The sequence below is a fragment of the Gopherus flavomarginatus genome, chromosome 5 (genome assembly GCF_025201925.1).
Source record: "Gopherus flavomarginatus isolate rGopFla2 chromosome 5, rGopFla2.mat.asm, whole genome shotgun sequence".
Taxonomy (NCBI): Eukaryota; Metazoa; Chordata; order Testudines; family Testudinidae; genus Gopherus; species Gopherus flavomarginatus.
This window is the reverse complement of record NC_066621.1, coordinates 109,770,414-109,795,723: the sequence shown is the minus strand read 5'-3', so window position 1 is coordinate 109,795,723 and position 25,310 is coordinate 109,770,414. Positions and strand designations below refer to the sequence as shown.

Below are 25,310 nucleotides of genomic sequence, written 5' to 3'. Positions count from 1 at the left end.
CCTAATTACAAACAATGAATGCCTGGACCAGGGGGCGGGCCCCGCTTGTGACAGGCCCGCGCTGCCACCCCTTTGCCCGCGGAGCGGTGTGTGAATCCCCCGCTCCCCCAACCACGGCCACAGCTGCCGGCCGCTGCACGCCCCCTTACAGCCACAGCTGCCGCCCGGCCAGGGGCCGCAAGTCCCCTGCTCGCGCCGCCGGCCGGGAAAGGCTACAGCCACGAGCCGAGCCTCCGGGTGCCGGCAGAGGCTAGAAGGGAGAGCGCCTCACCTGTCTGCTTCTCCCGGATACCGGCCGCCATCTTCACCGCCAGCCCCGCCCACCTCTGCGTCCGCACCAGCAGGGCGACGTGGCGCGTCGCCGCACTGGGAGGCAGGTCCAGAGGGGGCGGAGCCTCAGTGCTCCCCGCCTGGCCACGCCCCGAGCCCTGGTCGGGATGGAGACTGGGAGCTGAGCAGGGCAAGGTGCTTGGCGGTGCCGAACCACTGCTGGGGTGCGCGGCTCTGTTCATTTCATTACAGCGGATTTGTTTATTTCACCTCCTTAAGCGGAGAGCTGACCCGCTATAAGCCGTCCTGGCTCTCACCTTGGAGACCCCTTTTCTAATGAAGAGAAATCGCACCTGCCCTTAGCATAGAGTGGAGAGCCGGCGCCTGTTGAATAAAGACGGATTGTATAGGAACCGGTGTGAGAGCCATGAACAGAAATTACCAATTCCAGGGTCCAATACTCCATTCTGGTTGAGGAGGGCATTAAATTTAGGGGGTAATAATAGCGTGTATAGGGGAAAATAGCCTATGATCGTGTACGAAAAGGATAAGCCACACCCTGGACGAAAGGAAAGCGGTTATGTGACCACATCTTAAATACCACCACTTCCTATCTTTGATTCTGCAACCAGAATGCTCTTTTAACATTTTATATTTCACCCATAGCTACTATGAAATTGGTTGTTAGCCTAGCTGTATTAGGAAAGCAGTCTACAAGACTCCTTTAGCTGCCCTCTTTTGCAAGTCATCCCAGTATCTCCAACTGCACAAAGTACAATTCTGCTTCATATTTACTAGAACATCACCTTGGTTAAGCAATGACTTGTCAGCCCATTGGACAGTTGCTTAAGTCTATGTCTAATTAGACTGACATACTTTATGAGCAGTTATAAAAACGCTATTAGCAGTGGACACAACTGACACCCAACAAAGAAAGCTGCAAACACTCAAATACATGGTTCTGTCAAACCTATTTTTATGCAAATTAAGTCAGATGAGCAAGGACACCTCCAAGGTAGTGCATTTCTTGAATGGTTTGTCACCTTTGCTTTTGATCTACTAATCAAACAGTAGTTATTTTTTAAATAAAGTGTATTCATGAAATTAAATGTATTCAATGGCTATTAGCCAGGATGGGCAGGGATGGTGTCACTTGATGATTACCACTTCTATTCATTCCCTCTGGGGCACCTGGCATTGATCACTGTCAGAAGACAGTATACCATGCTAGATGGACCTTTGGTCTGATCCAGTATGGCCGTTCTTATGTTCACTGAATATTTAAAATCAATGGCATGCTGGGCAAAATGGGGAGAAAGCGAGTCTGAATGGCACAGGGATGTAACAAAGGAAGATAGGCTGGTCAGGCCAGGGAACGTGGGTGGATATTAGAAAGCCTATGGGACTTAAGGACTGCAAGTTAATGGGACTTGTGCTCAATGGGAGTTAGGTGCCTAAATACCTTTGAACATCTAGGCCTTAGGCACTTTCAGAAATTCCACCCTGTGCCTATCAGTATGGTACTTATTATGTGATGGATGCTACATAAATCCCACAACCAAGGCATTTTCAAAATGAAAAAATGAAGTTCAACTGCTTTTGAAGAAAATACACATTTAATACAACTGCTTACTAACTGAATCATTAGTTACTTTATTGCACTTCGAACATTTTATACACATGAAGTTGTCTCCCAGAATTAATGTATTTACTTCATGGAGCAACACTGACATATAGCTGTTAAGTATGTTACTTGAAGCTGCAACAGATTTCAGGCATTGTACCCCACAGCTATGGTAAAAACCAAAGCCAAATATATTTACAAAATTGCAAGTTCCATAATGCATATTAGAAAAACTAACATCCGTTATGTATAATAAACATTCGCTTTGTGTTACATAAAACACTAAATGCTGCACTTTTTACCAGAGAACATTAATATTTCCACAATCCAGGTATTCTATTTTTTTTTAGCAAATCAAAATATATAACATGCTACTTTTCATAAACTAGTCTTTGATTCCCATTTTTCTTTTATGGAATTGGCAACTCCCTTATGTTAAATCAATAACAGAATACCACAACTTTAAATCCTTTACTATATAGCTGATAGAGTGAAACAAAGCTACTCTAAAATACAATATATTTTGCAGCTTCAGGAGTTTATTTAATTTATCGCTTCCCTATTTGAGGAAAAATACTAGTTTATATCAATTGGCACTTTAAAAAAAGTATAAACCACAGAATTGGAGGAGTTGGATTAATGACCAATTTTCCATTTTCTGCTGTGCATATTTTAAACACTCCTCTTTAAATACTAAACTCTGTGTATGTATACCCTAGTGCAAGGAAGCTATTTAATGAAGAACTGTAAACCTAGTTTGTTAAAGATTTGCATTATAGTTAATGCTGTAGAGCCTGAAGTAGAACATAATTTTGGTTACTTCTCACTCTGAATATATTTAGCTAACAACACTTAATTAAAAAAAAAGACACCAGACAGATTTTTTTGGCAAGACTCCCTCTCAGCCATCTTATTTGACTTTGACTATTCCTAGTTTTAAAAATGTAGATCCACACACTTCAAGACTACAATATTTTAAACATCCAGTACACCTCACCTCGATATAACGTGAACCGATATAACACAAATTTGGATATAACGTGGAAAAGCAGTGCCCTGGGGAAAGGGGCGGGGCTGCGCACTCCGGTGGATCAAAGCAAGTTTGATATAACGCTGTTTCACCTATAATGCGGTAAGATTTTTTCGCTCCCGAGGACAGCGTTATATCGAGGTAGAGGTGTATTAATCTAAGATTATTTGTAATAAAGTTCCCAAGAAAAACAAATAATAAATTGTTTATAAAATATGGCAGACCTCAAACAGAAGTTATGAGCTTGACACAGAAGTTACTGGGTGAGGTTCTATGGCCTGTGTATGAAGGTGAGACTAGATGATCACGATGGTCCCTCTTCTGACCTTAATCACAAATCTTATCAAAGGTAAGCTTATTATACAAATTGTGTAGTAAGAAGCCATTATATTGTATGTTTAACAGATAACACTCTTGTTAATACTGGAGATTACAATAAGCAGCTTTCCTAACTCCTAGGTTTGCTTCCATTGTATATTTATTTTTTGTAAAATGGAAAAATTACCTGAGCATATTCAATTTTAATGATGTGTTATATAAATTAAATATTTAATTCTAGCAGTTGATTGACATAGTAACATAAGTTGCTCACTATTTCTACACCTCAACTTTCTAAAGAAAGAGTTTTGTGCTTCAGCAAGATAACTTATTTCTAAATATAGTAAAGCTACTTATATTTTGAGAATATGAGGAGGAATGACATTGAAAATAACAAACAACGTAAGAATGTTATATCCATGACAGATGCTGAGAAATAAGCAGAAGGGGCCAAATTAGTCTCTGTTTTAGTTCTCAGGAAGATACTGGAGTTGCAGCAAGGATTAATTTAGTTTAGAATGCCTGACTGAAGCAAAACACACACTACAAGAATGGGGATATTCTTTACCAACTTTGCAAAGTCATAGTCCAGGAATGAGAACACAAGCCACTATGAGACTTTCAAAACTAAAGAAGTTAAGATCTTTCAAAGTTATACCCAAGGCCCTGATTATTCTAAAGTTGTAGAATTCTCTAAAGATTCCACCTTTTACCACACAATTGTGCAGCAGAATCTAAATTTAAACCACAATGAAAATGTCTTGTTTTTTTAGTTGTCAAGACAGTCTTCTAAATGTTACCCAGAAATAAACAAATTAACTGTTGTCTTAAATCAGCAGAAAACTTGAAACAATAGCACCCAAAAAGATCAGATGTGTACTATTTGCATTCATCTCAATTTGAGGTCAACTCCAAAATCTAACATTTAAATGTCAACATTGATTTTACACTGCCTGTGCCTTCTGAAGTGCCTAAAGCCCAACAGTTATTCTTCTCCCAAAACCACCAGCTCTCCCAGGCATTACATCCACAAGTTACATGCTTCGAGTCAAAAAAATTTGCAAAACACCACAAAATAAGCGATACCTCAAATTAAGCAACAATTAACAAGGAATGTTGCACTAGCTGCTGCATTAATTTTCTTATTTACTTCAATGTAAGTATATGAGTCTGCTGCAGTATTCTGAGAGGTGGGGCACCACAGAAAACAGAGACCTTTGCTATGAAAGTTAGGTATGCCTTGCCAGAGCACATAGGCCTTCATTATAATGGTAGTAGACATTTCTGAAGTCAAACAATAGTATAAAAAGTATCTCCAGAGCTGAGATCCTCAGAATAATGAACAGAAAGAACACATGGAACAGTTTCTTGAGAAAACACGAGAATTAAAATCAAGAACGTTGTATGTATAATAGCAGAACAAATGGAATAACATTTTCTAATAACTAGTCAGTGGAACTCAGAGATGCAATCAGTTCTGTTTCAAAAAGAAAGCCTACCAGACTTTTGGCCCACAACCGGAGTAAGATCCTGACCTACTTCAGTCTGCTTTTTAAATGTTGAAGAAAGGGAGACTACTTTCAAAGTAGTTAAAGAAATAATGGGGTGGGAAAAAACAAATAAATGTCTATACTTCAGACATTTTCAGAGATTCTAAGATGTAAAATTAAAAACTACACACTCTCCAGACATTTCCTGATCGATATGGTTTGTAGTCTGAACAACAGAAAAAGACAATTCAGGGAGAAATGTTGTAGTTGCAAGAATCTGGAGAAAAGTTTTTTATGGTTTAACAGATAAATTGTACTAGTCATTAAAACACTGTTCAGCTATCTTAAACGTTTAAATACGTCAATCTGAGCCTGAATCTGAGAATTCTCAAAGTTTTACATAATGCGTCAAATTTTAACAGAATGTCTCATGAACCACCTCAAATTCCATTCATACCTGCAGAACATTCCAGTGGCAGCTACAATACTGTACATGAACTAAAGAGAGTTACAAAGTATTATACATTTTTATACATCTGAATGCAGTTTAGTAGCTGAAAACAGAGAAAGCATGCAACTAATCAGCTCCCATTTAAATAAGAAAACCAAAAACCTTCAGACAGTCAATTTGAAAAAACTGCATTAGCTAAGACTTCTTTAAAATCTGTCCATCTATTGCATAACTAACAGGATTTTCTTTCCCACAAAGAGTTCCTTTGGACTATATGGGTATTTGTGCAGGATTTTTTTTTGGAGAGGGGGAATGTAGGGGGATTGGTTTTTATTTTGTTTGTTTTTAAACACAAAGTGGTGAATCTTGCCTCTAATCTATTAGTAAACTTGCCTCTAAGTGGCTAATAATATTTTATTTTTTAATCTTTGAACGAATCTGACTAGTTAAGAGTCCACATGGAATAATAAATAAGATGGCCTTTGTTCGAGATATAGAATAGATAGCTGTGATTTTTTCCTATTAATCTGATTAAGTAATAAAGAGCAATCGAATAAGAATAAGATCAACCTAACAGAACAGCTTTTAAGAGAAATATCAACAGTGTAAAAAAATCAACTAACAAAGTATACAATCTTATTTCTCTCCAACAGGAGACTTCTGTATAGATACATCATCAAGTAACTCATCTCCATCCCCCTCTTAATTAAAAAAATCTTTAAAATTAATATCAGAATGTTTCCTGTACTACCTTAATTATGAATGAGCTACAGTTAATCTCACTAAAAACTAAACATTAATTGATCCAGATATCCATGGCCACTGCGGTATCTTTGAGAAGCAAATGGTACCATAATTACTGTAGAATTGCAAATATTAAGTTCATTACATGTACCTACTGTAGCTGATGCTGTTAAAAGGCAGTAACAATTGAGAAAGAAATGGCATTTAGCATAAGAGCATAAAAAGGAAGTGCTGGACCTTGACTGCAATGGAATTTTGGGACAAGGATCAGAATAAATGATAATAAGAAATTATGGTGCAAGCTATTATCAAAATTACTCTGAATTCAGTTTAAGTAAAATGTGAACATCTTGTTCTAACTAGCATAGTGGGAATAAACAGCAGAAATAGCTGTAAGGCTAACAATTTCATGTTTAGTTTTTAAAACACTTAGAGTCACACTTTCAGATCTTTTACTTCTGAATTTTATTTATTCCTTTGACTCTAGATAGCAATTTATAGTGTAACACTGATATATAAAAATTCATGTGCAAATGATAAAGATTTAATTTAAACCTCAAAGAATCAAGAAATTTAGAGTGAAAGCAAATTCAGTTCTCAAACTTCATTATTCTCCTTGGTCTTCCCTGAACTGTGGTTGATTTTTCCAAGGACACTACCTTAAACTCCAAATTTTCTCTCTTCTGTGGATTTAACACATCATTAATATTTAAAAAGGAAAAAAATATTTACTGAATGTCAAACTGAAAAAACACCCGTAGAAGAACTGATGCAGTGTCCCATCACCGCTATTTCAAAGACATTATAAAAATCTAGAGTTGATCACCCTTAAAAATGTGCCTGCTTTGACTTTGATAAATCATGTTACCTCAATGTGTAGAGCATTACCTATACTTACTGATAGGGAACAGTGTGCTGAAAATATTTATAACCTTGCATATTTATCTATAGCAAAATTGGCAGTTTTTAAGTGTTATGCTGTCAGTTGCCCTTGAAGTCAAGAGCAAAACTCTGACTTCAACAAGAACATGATTCAATAGATATGAAAAATATTACATCCCCAATTTTAGCCTGAAAATGTCTTTATATCAGTTTTAATTTCTATATCTTGTAGTATAATCTTCAAAAGTTCAGCACACAAGTACAGTAACTACTGACTTTCCAAAATTAAATATAGTTTTAACCTACTGCTCTAGTGACTTGTCCAATTATTTTTTTCCACTTGAAAAATCTCCACACAAGTTTGATTTGTGAGCATACGCATTAAACCAATACAACTTTTTAAAACAGTTTTGTAACTTAAAATGACTAATTACAAAATCTTATTTGGGCTTAGACTATCTGGTAAGTTCCAAACTAGAGCAATAAATTGGACAAACAACAAAAGCAATTTTTGTAAACCAGTGGGGGAAAACTGAGATGGGAAAAGAGGGTATCAGTGCTCAGAAATGTAATAGCAGCTCACAAGAAGGAACATCCCACAAACAGAAAAATTGAATTTGCCATCATAGACTCATAGATTCTAGGGTCAGAAGGAACCAATGTGATCATCTAGTCCGACCCCCTGCACAAAGCAGGCCACAGAACCCTACCCATCCACTTCTATAACGAACCCATAACCTATGTCCGAGTTATTGAAGTCTTCAAATTGTGGTTTGAAGACCTCAAACTGCAGAGAATCCACCAGCAAGTGACCAATACCCCACGCTGCAGAGGAAGGTGAAAAACCTCCAGGGCCTCTGCCAATCTGCCCCGGAGGAAAATTCCTTCCCGACCCCAAATATGGCGATCAACTTTAGTAACAAAAAAAAATTATTCTACTTCTAGTCTTAGTGCGCTGCTGATGGCAAAGTCCATTTTGTTTTTAAACTGCTCATATGTCTTTGTTATTGGAAGTTCTAAGCTGTTAAGTTGTCTGTTTCCAACAGGGTATTTTATAGGTAGAAATTTAACTGAGGGGTCAGGCTCAAAACCAATGGGTGGGATAGAACTAGAACCAGTTGCAAAGACCAGAATGTCTTCCAGTGTTGCTGCAGACTCACCACCTAAAAGAAAAAAGTTTAATGTTATACAGTCATTCTCAGTTACTCATAAATTATCCCAACATAGCTATTTTGGGGAAGAATACTGATTAACAAGAAATCAGCCTTTTGCATATCAATAACCCAAGTATATTTGCAATGAGAAACAAAACTAAATTAGAAAAAGTTTTCACTAAGATGCAAAGAAAAAACTTTGGGTTAATTGAGGGAAATCTAAGGTGGTGATGCAGAGGAGGGATTGAACCAAAAAATCCACTCCTTTGGCTAACTGAACTAAGTAATGAGGGAAAAGAGAGTTCACTTACCTTCCACATCTTGTAAATAACCCATCCAGAAATCAACACCTTTGACTTTGTTTACACCTGATAAACAGTGGATTGTAAAGAGATCACCAAGAATTCTTGCTGAAAGTCTCTCGGGTTTGTGACACAATATGCTAGAGAATGCATCAGGATGCAGCTGTATTTTTTCCAATACACCAAGCGTTTTCAAACCTTGCCTAAAGCTGAAATCATAAAAAGAGATGGCATTAGAAAGTCACTAAAGAACTAATTTTGCCATAAAATGTTTCACAATACCTTTTGTTTTACGAAGGCAGGTACATATAAGTTTTCTATAAATTATGAGATTCCTGCCTATGAGAAGTATTTCCCTAATTTTCATTTATAGTGTTCATTTAAATTTTTATTTTGTTTACCTATGTTACCAACACCAGTTTAGATTGTTAAAAATGTAACAATTTTGAGAATCCAGTTATAAGTAGATTTTTTTTTTGCATCTCTCTTGGCTAAAAAACACAATGAAATCTGCCATTTTCAGGTTCCTTGACTGCCTGGGAATGTTTGTTTTTAAAAAAATTATTTTATTTATTTTTTTCAAAAATTGAGGAGACATCTGTTAATCTTAAATTTTATAAAAAAAGGTTTTAGAAAATTTATAATTTGGGGTTTTTGTCCTTTTAGGACTAAAGTATAAAACTCTTAAATATTGAACTTCCTTGATTTCCTCCATAGTGGTTTCTCTTGGCTTCTTTGTAGATACTAACAGGAATTAGAAGTTTATAATGACTTGCAAGTTTACAGATCTGAATTCTCTACTATATGCTGACAGATTATATGTTTCAAACTTCAGTTTTAACTAAATGTGACAGTTACATTAAAATCTAAAGTAAACTTAAAGGGAGGGGATATGAGTGGGAAGGAATCCAACATAATTTTAACTGTATTTGGCTATTCAAAACAACTTCAGAAAAATGTATAATGCAGTACAAGACCTGATTTTTAGAATTCAGTGTGCGTGATTCCATGCCCAAAAACATACATGCAACTGTGTACAAAATTTACATGAACAATAACCATACCCTCTCCCACATTAAGTAGTACCTTATTCCACAACTAGTCGTAAGCAATTTCAATGCTTCTCAATAGTTTAATAAGTAAAAATGAATACTTTAAAACTTTCACAACCAAACAAACCTTTCAAAAGGTGAATGAACTCGCTTAATCACATGATAGATCAGTAAGTCGTTCACCAACATATCCTTATCACATAGAGTTGTCATAGGTCTTAAACATCCAGCAATAGTAAGATATTCAGAGCAGTCACTTATTGTAGATTTTAAGTTGGCCAGAGTTCTTGATGATTTTATCTACAGTAGGAAATAAAACATTTACTAGGTATTTGTTTGCTTCATATCTGTTCCATCAATAAATATAAAATTTAGAAGTCTGGAATCAGTAATCTCTTCCTAGCAAGTACTTCCATGACCCCCATCATCTTAGTATCTGAACACCTTTGGCTGAGGCGTATGTATTGTCAACAGGATGCAGATTATGTCAAAAGGACAACAGTCATACACTGAATTTGATCAATCATATACTATTCCTCAATACTTGCCAGAAACATGCCCATCCCACAGTCTAACCTCAAATCTAACATCTCAAGGCTCCAAAGCAAGAGAACACCACTGGGTGGAGCACTTTACCATTTTTATTGTTTGTGCTACATCAAAATCTGCAACATCTTCCACTGTTGGTTTCACATTCTCTGGTCCATAAACAAGACAGTTAAACAGAGTTTTGGAAAAGAAACTGGGAGGTACACCACCATGAACCAAAGAAACTGCAATCATTTTGCCAGCTTCATAGTATAAATTCTCTTTTATAGCTGTAAATAAAGAAAGTATATTTGAATTAATAATGTACTATGATCAGCAACAGTTATCACTACTCTCTCATATTAATATGCACATAAGACAAACTCTTAAGGCTGAGACAATAACACTGACAAAAATTCATGGATATGACCAAGTGAAGAAGCGACTTGCTCTCTGCCCCGTCCTTCCGCCCCTCAAGCCAAGCCAAGCCCAATCACAGTGGAGCTCTCCCGCTCTCTACCTTACACAGTGCTCAGTTCTGAGGCATGAAAATAGCACTTCAAGCAGCTCTGGAGAAGTAATAAATACAGTGGAACGGAGGTGAGAGAGAAGAAGAAAGAGAGGGAAGGGAAAGTGAAAAGAAGAAAAGTGCCCTTTCTGAGAAAAGGTAAACTGAGTGTTTCCTGTTTAGCTCAGTGATTTGAGCATTGGCCTGCTAAACCCAGGGTTGTAAGATCAATCCTTGAGGGGGCCACTTAGGGATCTGGGGCAAAAATCAGCACTTGGTCCTGCTAGTGAAGGCAGGGGGCTGGACTCGACCTTTCGAGGTCCCTTCCAGTTCTAGGAGATAGGTATATCCCCAATTTTTTTTTTTGAGGTCCAGAGATCAAGAGTTCCAAATCTGATTGCAAGTCTGCATCCATATAGTAATATTACTATCAAGTATTCCAATCACACCAAATCAGCAGCAAAAAATGTAGACAACTTATTCATTGCCCAATTCTTACCCTCAAAACTCACATTTTAAAAATAATAAAAGAAAAAATTAGTTTGGCACACATCTACTTCTATTTTGTGGGGCTCATGGTCATCTTATCTTGTTATCAGAATTAACTCTTTTTTTTCTTCAGATGTTTATTATACTGAAAATTACTTTTGACAGAACTATGTTTTATCATAAAATTTATGCTGTATTTACCTTGAGAATCAAGAGATAAGTTCTTTGAGGAAGAGCCCTCAAATAGTGATGACTTCTGAAGATGAAGCATTAATAATCGGAAAAACTCATGTTTTGATCCATGAAAAGCATCTGTCTCTACTGTACCCTTGCAATTTGTGAACTTCACTTCCATAGTGTTTGCAGGATTGAAGTTTCGCCCTCTGAATCCTTTTAAGGCACTACTCCAGATATTGTCTCTGTTGATGTTCAGTCTTGTAGTTTTTGTATTATTAACCTGTAACTTTAACTCCCTCAATAAATTAGAAGCTTCTCTTTTTTGTATTCTTAGTTGCCTACAAGACACAAACGAGCACATTTTTTAATGAAACATAGGATATATGGTTATTGACAATTACAGTATAAGAAATCATAGATCAGCCTTTCTGAATCAGAAAGTCTATCCCTCTGGCACCCATCTATGGATACTGAAATTTTAGCAAGTTCCTATCAGTTCCTGCAAGACAATGGACAGACTCACCAGCTGGACTAGTCAAAATGAAGCCCAAGCTTTCAAGTTGAGTGCCATGTCCCTTTTCTCAGGGCTGGTTTTATTAATTAACACAAGATACAAGAGTCTCAAAATAACACAAGACACTGGGTAATGGAGGCTTGTTCCACTTATCACCAAAAGAGTAATGAGAGGATACATTCTTCCCTGTTGGTAGTCTTTCCTGGCAATCCCCTAGGACTTCTCTCAGGGCACTTCCTTAACTCTTGTTTTCCTGAAAATAAGCCAAGAACTTTCCTTTACATATTCTCCAGCAAGTAGTCACATGATGCTTGACTGACTGACTGACCCCTTGCCATCATGTGCCCTGCCGAGACACTACAACTCCTTAATCTTAAAAGCAAGTGTTACCCACTCCGTAGTACAAAAAGAAAAAAAGGGGGGACATCTGGGATGATCCTGGCCAGATGTACTGAGCACCCTTAGAAACTGACAGCTGGCCAGGTGTACTGAGCACCCTTAGAAATTACTCAAGATAGCTATCTCAAAACAGGGATGATCCTTGGGAAAACCTGGACAAGTGGCATCTCTATGAAGGACCACAGACTGTAACAAGTACATGGGAACATACTGCCCTGATGGAGTTACATGAACATTCTGGAAGCTAATAAAGATAAACACTTAAAAACCATATACTTAGTCTGATGTAAAATCTCTAACTTAAAAAAGGAACTCAAATTCAAAGATTTCTGAGATATATTAATACATGATTTCAGAGGTAACACTATTGGAACCATGTATTTTAAAGTAACAAAAAATTAGTTACAAAGTCACAATCAAGTTCTATTAGAATTGATAAACTGCCTTTAGCTTCACTGTATTTATTACTTCTTGCCGTAAAATTCTCACCTGGCAACCTACAGCATGCGAGCCGATTCTGAGTGGTACGCAGCTGCCTGCCGTGATCCCAAACCCCAGCCCCACCGCCCACCCCTGCCGGGGCAGGAGGCAGAAGCTTGGTCCTGCAGCAGTCAGGCTTCCACCCTCCCCCCACTTCTTCCCCCAGCGTGGTGCTTTCCTGCCCCGCCCCCTCTCCTTCCCTGCGCTGATCAGCTGATGGCCCTTGCGAGGGGGAGGGAGAAGAGCGGGAGCGTGCACCCAGCTTCATAGAGGACGCAGAGAGAGGTAGGGATGGAGCCTTGGGAAAGGGGGTGGAACAGGGCATATCATTGCCAGCCCCCTTCCCTGAGCCGCTCAAGGCTGGGGGTGGGAGCACCCCTACGAGCCGAGCACCCCAGCCTTCTGCCCTGACCCCCCCCACATCCAGCCTTCTGCCCTGAACCCCCCCACCCCAACACATACCCAGCCTTCTGCCCTGCACCCCCACAGCCCCATCCCTCTGCCCTGACCCCCCCACACACTCAGCCTTCTGCCCTGCACCCCTATACCCCCAGCTCTCTGCCCTGATCCTTGAACCCCCCATACACCTAGACTTCTGCCCTGCACCCCCCTCCCACCCCCTATGGCACTCCAAGGCTGATGCCATGACCATGAACAGTCTCGTGTTGGAGGAGACCGACGTGAAGGAGATTTGTGAGATGATCTCTGACGGGAGGATTGTCAGTACCGAGAATATGGAGATCAGTATTGTGACTCTGGATTTCTGCATCCCATAGGTGGTGACCATGGCGTCAGAGATCTGGGCCTCCTGGACGGAAACCAGGGTTGCGGTACCAGGGTCCTTGGCTGTGGTGAAGGGGAACGACACTTGCATTCTGGAAGGCATTCCTCTGCCTTTAGGGGTGGTTCCATCACCAGCTTGGTCACCTGAGACGATCTCTTGGCAGCATCCGCCATGTGGCCAGACATCTGCTGTGCTGGTCGGCCTAACTGTTCTTTGGCCGCTGGGCCCATCTGGGGCGCAGATGGCCCTGCAATGGGCCAGGACCCCCTACCACTCCTTTGAGTAGGAGGCAGGTCCCTGGCTGGGATAGGGGGGTCTGACCACAGCGATACCCCCAAGATCCTCTGTTGCAGGCAGGAGGCCTAACTCAGGCCCTCTTCCCGATGTTCCCTTGCATGGTGCCTGCAGACCAGACAACTTAGACTGCTTCTTTGGTACTGGAAAGTGGGAATGGTGCCAGGCAGAAGCTGGTGCCAGTAGTGCACTGCGTGCCAATGCCCAAGTACCAGGCGTGGAGTCTGAGTGTGAGGGCTCCGATGCCAGGTGCAGAGCAGCCTCCATGACAAGGGCCCTTAATCGAATGTCCCCCTCTTTTTGAGTTCAGGGATGAAAGATTTTGCAGATCCGGCACTTGTCTTTTCTTAGGGACTCCCTGAGGCACTTCAGACAACTCTCGTGCAGGCTGCTGATGCGCACTGGCTGGCTACACTCAGAACACGTCTTGAAGCCTGGAAAGCAGGGTATGCCCCACTCCAGGACAAAGTCCTAGCCTGGGCTCTACATAAGAACATAAGAACGGCCGTACCGGGTCAGACCAAAAGTCCATCTAGCCCAGTATCTGTCTACCGACAGTGGCCAATGCCAGGTGCCCCACAGGGAGTGAAGCTAACAGGCAATGATCAAGTGATCTCTCTCCTGCCATCCATCTCCATCCTCTGATGAACAGAGGCTAGGAACACCATTCTTTACCCTTCCTGGCTAATAGCCATTTATGGACTTAGCCACCATGAATTTATCCAGTTCCCTTTTAAACATTGTTATAGTCCCAGCCTTCACAACCTCCTCAGGTAAGGAGTTCCATAAGTTGACTGTGCGCTGTGTGAAGAAGAACTTCCTTTTATTTGTTTTAAACCTGCTACCTATTAATTTCATTTGGTGACCCCTAGTTCTTGTATTATGGGAATAAGTAAATAACTTTTCCTTATCCACTATCTCCACATCACTCATGATTTTATATATCTCTAACTACTAGACTACTACTAAAACACTTAACAGCTAACTAATCACTGACTAAATAACAAAAGGAGAACAACCTGAACAGTGAAGAAAAAACGGTTGCCTACCTTTTAGTAACTGTTGTTCTTCGAGATGTGTTGTTCATGTCCATTCGAAGTAGGTGTGCGCGCGCCACGTACACGCCAGCCAGAAGATTTTCCCCTAGCAGCGTCCGTAGGGTCGGCCCAGGCGCCCCCTGGAGTGGCGCCACCACAGCGCCCTATAAAGGGGCCCGCCGACCCTCCACCCCCTCAATTCCTTCTTGCCAGCACTCTGACAGAGGGGCAGGAGGGTGGGTGTTGGAATGGACATGAACAACACGTCTTGAAGAACAACAGTTACTAAAAGGTAGGTAACCGTTTTTTCTTCTTCGAGTGGTTGTTCATGTCCATTCAAAGTGGGTGACTCACAAGCCTAACCTTAGGAGGTGGGGTCGGAGATCACTGCTGACTGGAGTACTGCGCAACCAAAGGCTGCATCATCCCTAGCCTGGTGCAAGATGGCATAGTGAGACGAGAACGTGTGGATGGAGGACCACGTGGCCGCTCTACAAATCTCCTGAGTCGGAACCTGAGCCTGGAACGCCGCAGAGGAGGCCTGCGCCCTAGTGGAGTGGGCCGTGATCGGAGGGACAGGGGTCTTAGCTATACGGTAGCATTCCCGGATGCAAGTCGCGATCCACGAAGAGATTCGCTGAGAGGAGACCGAGAGCCCCTTCATCTTTTCTGCCACTGCGACGAAGAGCTGGGTTGAGTGTCTGAACGGCTTGGTACGCTCTATGTAAAAAGCAAAGGCCCTGCAGACATCGCTGGAGGCGTGTGGTTTCGGATAAAACACCGAGAGAAAGATATCTTGGCCCATGTGGAACTGTGAAACGACCTTGGGTAGGAAAGCCGGATGAGGTCTCAGTTGGACATTGTCCTTGTACAAGACTGTGTACGGGGGCTCAGATGTTAACGCTCAAAGCTCCGACACCCGTTGGGCCGAGGTTACCGCCACCAGGAAAGCGGTCTTGTACAACAGGTACAGCAGGGAGCACGAAGCCAGAGGCTCGAAGGGAGGCCTCGATAGGACGGAGAGGACCAGATTCAGGTCCCAAGCAGGGGTCGGCTGACGCGTGTGGGAAGAGCCTGTCCATACCCTTGAGGAAACACCTAACCAGCGGGTTTGCAAACACCGAGGCATCCCCCTCTCCCAGATGAAAAGTGGATATGGCCACCAAATGAACGTGAATGGAGGAAAGGGAGAGGCCCAGTTGTCTTAGGTGAAGCAAATAGTCAAGGACAGCTGGAATTGGTATCCCCAGCAGGTCGAGACCCCGCTGACCCGACCATATGGAGAAGCACTTCCATTTAGCCAGGTAGGTGGTCCTAGTTGACGGCATCCTGCTACCCAGCAGCACCTGCCTGACCTGCTGGGAGCACTGCAACTCCACCAGGTTCAGCCATGGAGCATCCAGGCTGTGAGGTGATGGGACTCGAGGTTCAGATGGTGGAGGGAGCCCCAGTCCTACGTGATCAGGTCCCGGAGGAGGTGCAGGGTCAGGCGCACCTGAACGGACATGTGCAGGAGTGATGCGTACCAATGCTGGCACGGCCACACCGGAGCTATCAGGATTACCCTGGCGTGATCCCTGCAAATCTTTAAAAGCACCCAGTGTATCAGGGGGATCGGAGGGAAGGCATAGAGGAGACCGTCCTCCCATGGCTGAAGGAAGGCATCCGACAGAGACCCCCGACTGCAGCCCAGGAAGGAGCAAAACCATCTGCACTTCCTGTTTTCCCTTGAAGCAAACAGGTCTAACCAGGGAAAGCCCCAGAGCTGGAAAATTGAGAGCACCACATCCCATCGGAGGGACCACTTGTGACGCTGGAACGAGCGGCTGAGGGTGTCCACCAAACCGTTCTGCTCCCCCGGAAGATAGAACGCCGTCAGGTGAGTGGCATTGTGAATGCAGAAATCCCACACCATGAGGGCTTCCCTGCAGAGGGGAGAGGAGCGTGCACCCCCCTGTTAGCTGATATAAAAGACTGCCGCCGTGTTGTCCGAAAGGACTGAAACACACCTGCCAGCCAGGAGAGACTGGAAGGTCAAACATGCTAGGCAGACTGCTCTCAGCTCCCTGACATTGATATGCAACTCAAGGTCCTCTGGCGATGACAAGCCCTGCATCCTGAGGCGTCCCAGGTGCGCTCCCCAACCTCGATCCGAGGCATCTGTCACCAGGGAGAGGGAGGGCTGCGGGGCAGCAACGGGGACACCCATGCAGACTTCCCGCGGGTCGAGCCACCACCGTAGCAAGCTCAGCACCAAGCGGAGAACGGACACCACTGAGTCCAGGGGGTCCCTGCCCGGGCGATAAACTGTCGCCAACCAGGACTGCAGTGGGCGAAGCCGGAGTCTGGCATGGACCACCACATAGGTGCATGCTGCCATGTGGCCCAGCAGCCAGAGGCAAACTCGTGCCGTGGTGACAGGGGTGCGGTGCAGTCCAAGGATGAGCTCGGAAATTGCATGGAACCTGGACTCCGGCAGATACGCTTTGGCGTGTGTGGAGTCCAGAACCGCTCCTATGAATTCTATTCGTCGTGTCGGAGACAGGGTGGATTTGGCTTCATTCAAGAGGTGGCCAATATTGAGAAAGGTTCGCCTGATGAAGCACACCTCGGTCTCTACCTGCTCCTTGGAGTGGCCCTTTATGAGCCAGTCGTCCAGGTAAGGGAATACCTGGATGCCCCGCTTGCGCAGGAAGGCCGCCACGACCGCCATGCACTTTGTGAAGACCCTGGGAGCAGCTGACAGGCCGAACGGGAGCACCGTGAACTGCAGATGGACATCGGCCATGACGAACCTGAGGTACCGACTGTGCCGTGGAATTATGGCAATGTGGAAATAGGCATCCTTTAAGTCGATGGCGGCATACCAATCTCCTGGATCCAAGGAGGGGATGATTGAGGACAGGGAGACCATGCAGAACTTGAGTTTCCTCACAAACTTGTTCAGCCGCCGCAAGTCTAGGATGGGTCTCAGGTCCCCTTTTGCCTTCGGTATGAGAAAATACCGGGAGTAGAAGCCTTTGCCCCTGAGCTCCCGCGGGACTTCCTCTACCACCCCTGCCTCCGTGAGGGTCTTCACTTCTTAAATGAGAAGTTGCTCGTGAGAAGGGTCCCTGAAGAGGGATGGGGAGGGAGGTTGGTGGGGCGGAAGGGAGGAGAACTGGATAGAATATCCCCTCTCTACTGTGCGGAACACCCATTTGTCCAACGTAATTCGGGACCAGGCACGGTAGAAGTGGGACGGAAGTGACCCAAAGGAAGGGGTGAGAGGATCCAGAGTCTCGATTGGTAGGTCGCCCTCAACCGTACCATCAAATAGGGGGTCTAGGCCCAGATGGTGGTCTCGATTGGCCAGACGCCTGGCCGGAGGGGTGGCGCTGGTGACGCCTCCTGTCATTTCTGCCCTGCCTGCACCCCAGCTCCTGGCGAGTCTGTGGCTGGTATGGACGAGGGGCCACCTGCGGCCTAAATTGTCTGTGCTGGGTTGCAGGGGTATGCAAGCCCAGCGAGCGAAGCGTGGCCCTCGAGTCCTTTAAGCTATGGAGAAGTTTGTCTGTTTTCTCTGAAAACAGCATCTGCCCTTCGAAGGGGAGGTCTTGAATCATCTGCTGGACCTCATAGGGCAGGCCCGAGACCTGGAGCCACGCTCCCCGCCGCATGACCAGGCTGGTGGCCAGGGTGCACGAGGATGAGTCTGCCGCATTTAAGGCGGCCTGGAGGCTCGAGAAATCAGTTTGCCCTCCTCCACTAGGGCCGAAAACTCTGATCTCGAGTCCTGGGGAAGGAGCTCCACAAACTTCGACATGGACAAACACGCGTTATGGCCATATCGGCTTACTATGCCTGTTGATTGGCAATGCAGAGTTGGAGTCCCCCTGTGTACACCTTTCTACCAAAGAGCTCAAGTCTTTTTGCATCCCTGCTCTTCGGTGTTGACCCCTGAAACCTTTGACGCTCCCGTTGGTTAGCTGCATCTACTACCAGGGAGTCCAGGGAAGGGTGGGCGTACAGGTGTTCATGCCCTTTAGAGGGGACAAAGTAGTGCCACTCCGTCCTCTTGGCGGTAGGGGCCAAAGAGGCTGGTGTTTGCCTGGATGGCCCTGAGGGGGCCAGAATGTCCACTACACGGTCCGCGTCCACCTCGATCTCCTCCACTTGGATTGCGAGGCTTTGAGCTGCTCGCCGAAGCAATTGTTGGAGGATTCGAGTGTCCCCTAGGGCTGGTGCTGCAGCTGTGCCCGAGAGCGCCTCGTCCGAGGAGATTACATGGAGCGGCCCTTCCTCCGGTGCATGCGGCCCCTCGGGGTCTGTCCTGCGGCACACGGTATTGAGGTTGCGGTGCCGGTTCCGAGTCTAAATGCGGCATCGCGGCCGGTACCGGGGTCGCCAGTGAGCGACTTGGCGTATCATGCGGTGCCAGTGGAGCCCGAACGAAAGCCGTTGCCGGTGCCCGGTTAGGGGGTGCTGAACTTGACCATGGCACACCCCTGCCCGGCGATGGTGCCAGTGGGGGAGGCAGCTGCGCTGGGGCCACCGACGTCGAGGACACCGAAGATGACTGTGACCGAGGGCCAAATGCCACGCCTGCTGACTGATGGTAGGCCCACGGAGTCCAAAACGGCCACTGCGAGGGCGGATGCCATTGTTGTTGCCACTGCGGGTAGTGTTGGTGGCTCACCCCTGACACAGATCTCCTGCTCCGCGACCTGCTGGAGTGATAGGAGTCTGCTTCTGAGTCTGAGGTCTCTGAGTACGAGGACCTGGGGGGAGCAGCACCCGGTGCCAAAGGAGAGCGGTGCCGAGATGGCGGGGAGCCTCTCATCTGGTCCTGTGCCGCCTTCACAGCGCAGTGCAGAGAGGGAGGCGACAGCATGGCCAGCTTGCCTCTAGATTACACTGGTGGATGGCCCACAGTAGGCAACTCCTTATGATGCGGGGAGGCCGGTGCCGGGAGACTCATTAGGCCTGAGGCCGCCTCGAACACCTCCAGCGTCAACGAGGAGTGTGTGTCTCCGCTGAGGTCCGGGGAATTAGGCTGGTCCGGACTCGACCGCCCTCTTTGTGGTGCAGGAGTCAACGGAACCGCCGAGGGCTGCCGCCCAGCCTGTCCACTTACACTTGCGGACAGCGTCGGCCTCAGATCCTGGTGGGGTGACCGATCCCTCACCGGCTTCCTTCTCTTGGCGGGCACTGGCGAAGGTGAGTGGTACCGCACTGAGGCCGACTTCCTATGACCCGACTCCGTCCGGTGCCAGGTTTTCAACAACTTGGGCTGGGCCCTAAGTCCTGATGCCGGTGCCGGGGCACTCCGCACCAAGGACGACATGCTGGGCCCCGCCTCGGCCGGTTCTGGTTCCGAGGGTGGTCATAGGGTTGCCTCCATCAGGAGGATTCTAAGTCTTTGAGCCCTGTCCTTAAGAGTTCGCGGGCGGAAGCCTCTACAGATAGAGCACCAGTCCTTTTGGTGGCTCTCTCCGAGGTACCTCAAACACACAGAGTGCGGGTCACTCTTGGGCATGAATTTCCCGCAGTTCTCACAGAGTTTGAACCCGGGGGACCCGGGCATGCCCCAGTGAGCGACGAAGACCATGCGAGGGGGGCGGGGGGGAAGGAACCCCAACTACGAAAACTATATGCAAAGATCTAACTAACTAACTGAAAAAAAATAACTGAATACAAGGACTAAACGGTAAGCATAGGACATTGCCAAAATGCTATGCAAGAGATGTTCTAGCTAGCCGTCACCGGCGGTAAGAAGGAACTGAGGGGGTGGAGGGTCGGCGGGCCACTCCAAGGGGCGCCCGGGCCGACCCTTCGGACGCTGCTAGGGGGAAAATCTTCCGGCTGGCATGCACACAGCGCGCGCGCACCTACTTTGAATGGACATGAACAACACATCTCGGCACTTGATATATCGCAGCATAAGTGTGGCACTTCAGAGGGCGCAACAACTAGCCCTATGGATACTGCTAAGGCAAAAGTCTCCGACAACTGTGCATGTGGACACGCACACACTTAGAATGGAATCAACATGAGCAAGCACTCGAAGAATTTCATAAATCAGGATTTTCAGAAAGTTCTTAAGTTAAGCATTCTATACTGCACTTTCAATGTATATATCCTGGAGGAAATGCATTTCATTTTATACAATCTAGAGGAGACCTGGACCGCCAGATGCTTTTGAATAGAACAAGAACACTTTTTATTTACTTCTTATGATTGTTATTGCAGGGTGAAACACGTTTCTCTGGAGTACGGACCTTGACAAAGAAATTTGGGCCTTGATAAAAAAATTATTGACTACCCTTGATCTAGAGAGCCTTGCTCAATATGAAAGAAATATTAACTTACATTCTTCTTACTGATAGATTCCTTGATGAAGAATTGATCAGTGGGGATATAGACATAACCATCTTATTAGATGCTGGAAGGTCTAATAATGTGCCTGAACAACTTGACTCCTTGTACAACATCTTTGGTGACCTGGAAAGGGAAAAGCTATTACAAAATTAATTTCTCATTCTGAACTTTATGTAAACATTCATTTGAAAGTAATAGTAGATCTGTTTACCTCAAGTGTGATTTAAAGAACCCTACGTTGCTATAAAGCCATGGAATCAATTTGTTTCTATACCACAATATAAATGATTGCCCCAACGACTAGAAGACACTGAAGTAAATTTTGTCATCAATAATTTACCTTGCATTCCTCAGACACAACCTCTCTTTTACATAATCAAATAGTTGCTGAACCTTAGAAATGCGGACATTACCACCACCGTTCAGCACTAGAAAATGGAATAAATTCTCTCTCTCGAAATATTGTAACCTCAGTTTTTTCAGTGCATAGTGGTTCTATGATTTTCTACAGTGTTATATCCCATATAGGACAAACTGAAATTTGATAATCCTTGAGAACCATTAAATACTGATGTTATGTTATGTTACTCCCATAGGTAGACTGCATTGTATGATCCAGTGCTGGTATTAGTTGGCACCAGCTCAATACACACTACTGAAGTAACTTGCTGCAATTTTTCATCTCGCCTTTTAATTACTAAGTAATGTTGTAAGTTCCAGTTAAGTCTTCTAGAGTTACTCATATTCTGATTTTGTTTAGCTCCAAAGATGGCAAAATTCCTATATTTACATGCAAAAAAAATTAAAGCAATGTTAAGGTTGCAAAATTAAGCACTCAAGAACTAGGAAAGAAACAATTTCTGTGCACAACAGTTATCAGTTATTTGATCTCTTATATGCCCCAGAGAGACAGTTAAACTTGCATGTACCCTCAAAATAAAAATAAAATAAAATAAAGAAGTAAAGTTTCCTGGCCTTTGAGACCCTTAGCACTGAAACTCATCTTTCCAGAGTCTGCAGCTCATAGGTGATAAATTGCACTGCCATCTCCTGCCACGTACATGTGTGTTCTTATACTGTGAAACCAAGGGAAGAATGCCAGCTGACTAGTACATATGGAATGAGGGCAGCAGTTCAATGGCAGCCTTCAAAAATGTAACTTAACCTTAACTACAGTAGGTGTGTTACTACACCCATGATAAATAACAGTTACTTATCTTACAGTAACTCAGGTTCTTTGAGATATCAGTGTGGGTCCCACTGTAGGTGCACCTCATGTGTGCCATATCAGATTCTTTAAAATAGCAGTGTGTCTTTGGGTAGCGCACGTACCCTGTGCCTCATCATGCTCCTGGACTTGTTAGGGCAAAAAGAGCAGAGCAACTGTAATCCTCCCTCAGTTCCCTCACGATTCAAAGCCCACATTAGGTGTGGCTCATAAACTGGGGACAGAGTGCAGGTTGTGAGAGCCCACATTGACAATATCTAAAAAAACTCCATAATTACTGTAGGGTAAGTAACCATTCTCCCTTCTTTGCATATATGTCAGTGTGGCTCTCACAGGAGGTAGAAACCCTCTGGATAGTGGGATGAGAAGTATCAGCTGCATCAGTCAAACAAATTGTAACACTGTTCTAATAAACATGGCATCTGCTCTGACAGCTAAGTCCAGTGCACCCTGCTTCACGAAACATAATGGGTGCCTTGTGGATCTCAAAAACTGGCTCATTTCTGAAGCTGGCAGAGAATGACGGTTGAGTTCTGGTGCAGTGAGCATTCTTGTTCAGTGGAAGAGGTACATCACCCAACTGGTAACACAGCAAGACACATTGTGTTATCCACTTAGATACTTTTTGTGATGAGATGGCCTGGCCTTTGGAATGGCTGGGTACAGCCAGAAACTATCAGGGAGATGGCCTAAACAGTTTGGTTCTGTCAATGAGTAAAGTTAAGCTCTGGAGATACCCTGCATAGGTCAATTCCCCCTAATGTAGCTTTGGGCTTTGAGAATAGGTTGGTACAGATGGAAATCTGAAAGTATCTTGGGATGCACTCGAGGTAAGGTTTCACCACCACTTTGTCCTATGAAATGTTATGAAGGGAAGGAAGGTCAGCCATAAATACTTGGAGATCGCTCATTTTCATATTAGTAAGAGCAACTAGAAAACAGTCTTCGGAGTGAGATGAAGCATGAAGCATTCTCAAAGGTACACAAAGGGAGGCCCTGGGTCTCAAGAGGACAATGCTCAGATCCCAGGCAGGAGCAGTTTCTCTGATCGATGAGTAAGTGTGTAACAGACCATTGAGAAACTCTGATATCATTAGGTGGGAGACGTTGGAGCATAATAGGACAGGAGGATGGCACACTAAGATAACTGTAAGGTAGACCTTAATGGAGCTGAATGAAAGGTCAGAATGTTTCAGATGCAGCAAGCAGTCAAAGGTATTTGGTACTGAAGCCTGTGTAGGGTCCAAGTTATGTTGGGCCACCCATATGGAGATACACTCCCATTTTAATGAGTAAGTCTGTCTGGTGGATATCTTCCAGTTCTGTATCAGTCCTTGTCCATGGCACTCAACCAGCTAACATCTAGACTGCAAGATGCAGGGATGTTGCGTATGGATAGGGGATCTGACTGTGGTGCTGTGGAAATCAGGTCTGAGCAGTTTGGAGCTGAATGGATATCTGCAGCAAATCCATCAGTCAAAACTGCCTCAGCCAGCAGAAACTATAAGGATGACATGCTCTGTCTCATCTGACTTTGGGAACCACCCTGGGGATCAGGGGAATAAGCAGGAAAGCATACAGGAGGCCATTTTGCAGTGGAATTAAGAAGGCATCCAGTAGCGATCCCAAGCTCATGCCCCCTCTGGAACAGAAGTCCTGATACTTGGCGCTGTCTTTGGTGGCAAACAGATCTATCACACAGACACTCTTGCCCATCGATGAAATATCAGCTCTATGATGGACCTCTACAGTGACTACTCATGACTGGTCTTGGATTGTCTGCTCAAGTAGTCTGCCAGGCTGCTGCTGATTCTAGGGAGGTGAAGTGCCAAAGTTACCTGAGCTGGTGATAGCTATTCCATTTGTAGGTGATCCAGGTGGGCTTCCTACATGTAGGACTGATTTAAATCAGCAAAAAGGAAAACAATTTAAATTATTCCTTTTAATTGTGTTTTACATTTGTACTTTTCAGTTATTTTCCCAAAGAAAGCTTGGGACAATTAAAACATGTTATTTTCAACTAAATATAAAACTAACTGATTTATTAAACAAAGGAAATATTTAAGTATCTTTAAGCAAGATACAGACAAACTGGAGAGACTCCAGAGGGGAACAACAAAAAATGCTAAAAGATTTAGAAGACCTGACTTATCAGGAAAGGTTAAAAAAACAAGGTATGCTTAGCCTTGCAAAAATAAGACTGAGGGAGGACAGGATAACAGTCTTCAGATCAGTCAACTGTTTTCCATGTCCACTGAAGGAAAGACAAGAAGTAATGGACTTAAGCGGCAGGAAGGGAGATTTAGGTTAGATATTAGGAAAAAATTTCTAACTATAAGGATAGTTCAGCACTGGAATAGGCTTCCAAGGGATGCGATGGCATCCTTGTCATTGGAGAGTTTTAAGACAAGGTTAGACAAACACCTGTTAAGGATGGTCTAGGTCAGGGCTTCTCAAACTTAATGGCACCACAACCCCCTTCTGACAAAAAAGTTACTACATGACCCAGTCAATGTTCCCTCTAATTTTTCCCATCCATGTGCAGAATGAATTTTGTTATGTGCACCAATATGGAGGTGATGTGTCACACTTCACCTGCATATTGGTGCACATAACAAAATTCATGTGGCGAGGAAGGGCTGAGGAATTTGGAGTGTGGGAGGGGGCTTAGGGCTTGGGCAGAGGGTTGGAGTATGGGGTGATGGCTCCAGCTCGGGGTACGGGCTCTGGGCTAGGGATGAGGGGCCCTGGGCTGGAGCCGAGGGTTGGGGTACGGCAAATGTGAGGGCTCTGGGGTGGGGCTGGGGATGAGGGGTCTGGAGTGCAGTGGGGCTTCCCAGGGCTATGGTGGGGAGAGAGGACTCCTCCACCCTCCATCCCCCAGCACTGTCTCCCTGCAACAGCACCTGGGGTTGGGGTGGGAGAGCTGCCTCTTCCAACCGCGGCAGGGCCAGGCCAGGCTGGGTTTGGGATGGGGAAGAGGTGCCTGTCCCCCAGCGGCAGCAGGTCTGGTGCTGGGCCGGGGGAGAGGTGCCTGTCCCCGGCCGTGGCTGGTTTGGCGCTGGGCTGGATCAGGGCTGCAGCAAGTCTGTGATGGGCTGGGTTGGGTCTGGCTTCGGACGAGGCATCTCTCCCCGTCACAGCCCTGAGCGCCTTCACAGTGCTTAATAGACAGCTGCATAGCTTAAAGGGAAG

The 25,310-nt window shown here is 44.7% G+C and overlaps 2 protein-coding genes across 5 annotated transcripts in view; both read right to left on the bottom strand.

The window, feature by feature from the left end:
- Positions 1-365, bottom strand: part of SCFD1 (sec1 family domain containing 1) — a 152,781-nt gene extending 152,416 nt beyond the window's left edge. For all 3 annotated transcript variants that reach the window (XR_007774508.1, XM_050953890.1, XM_050953892.1), the window contains exon 1: positions 272-365. Coding sequence is in view for 2 of the 3 variants with exons in the window: in XM_050953890.1 (XP_050809847.1) it covers positions 272-302 (31 nt within the window). In the remaining variant the exon portion in view is untranslated. The remainder of the gene's footprint in view (positions 1-271) is intronic.
- Positions 366-1,899: 1,534 nt separating this feature from the next.
- G2E3 (G2/M-phase specific E3 ubiquitin protein ligase) overlaps positions 1,900-25,310 on the bottom strand; it is a 62,296-nt gene continuing 38,885 nt past the window's right edge. For both annotated transcript variants that reach the window (XM_050953877.1, XM_050953878.1), the window contains 6 exons: positions 20,879-21,010; positions 11,044-11,357; positions 9,954-10,135; positions 9,445-9,617; positions 8,275-8,474; positions 1,900-7,972 (listed from right to left, as the gene is read on the bottom strand). In XM_050953877.1, the coding sequence (XP_050809834.1) occupies positions 7,740-7,972; positions 8,275-8,474; positions 9,445-9,617; positions 9,954-10,135; positions 11,044-11,357; positions 20,879-21,010 (1,234 nt within the window). In that variant the 3' untranslated portion in view covers positions 1,900-7,739. The remainder of the gene's footprint in view (positions 7,973-8,274; positions 8,475-9,444; positions 9,618-9,953; positions 10,136-11,043; positions 11,358-20,878; positions 21,011-25,310) is intronic.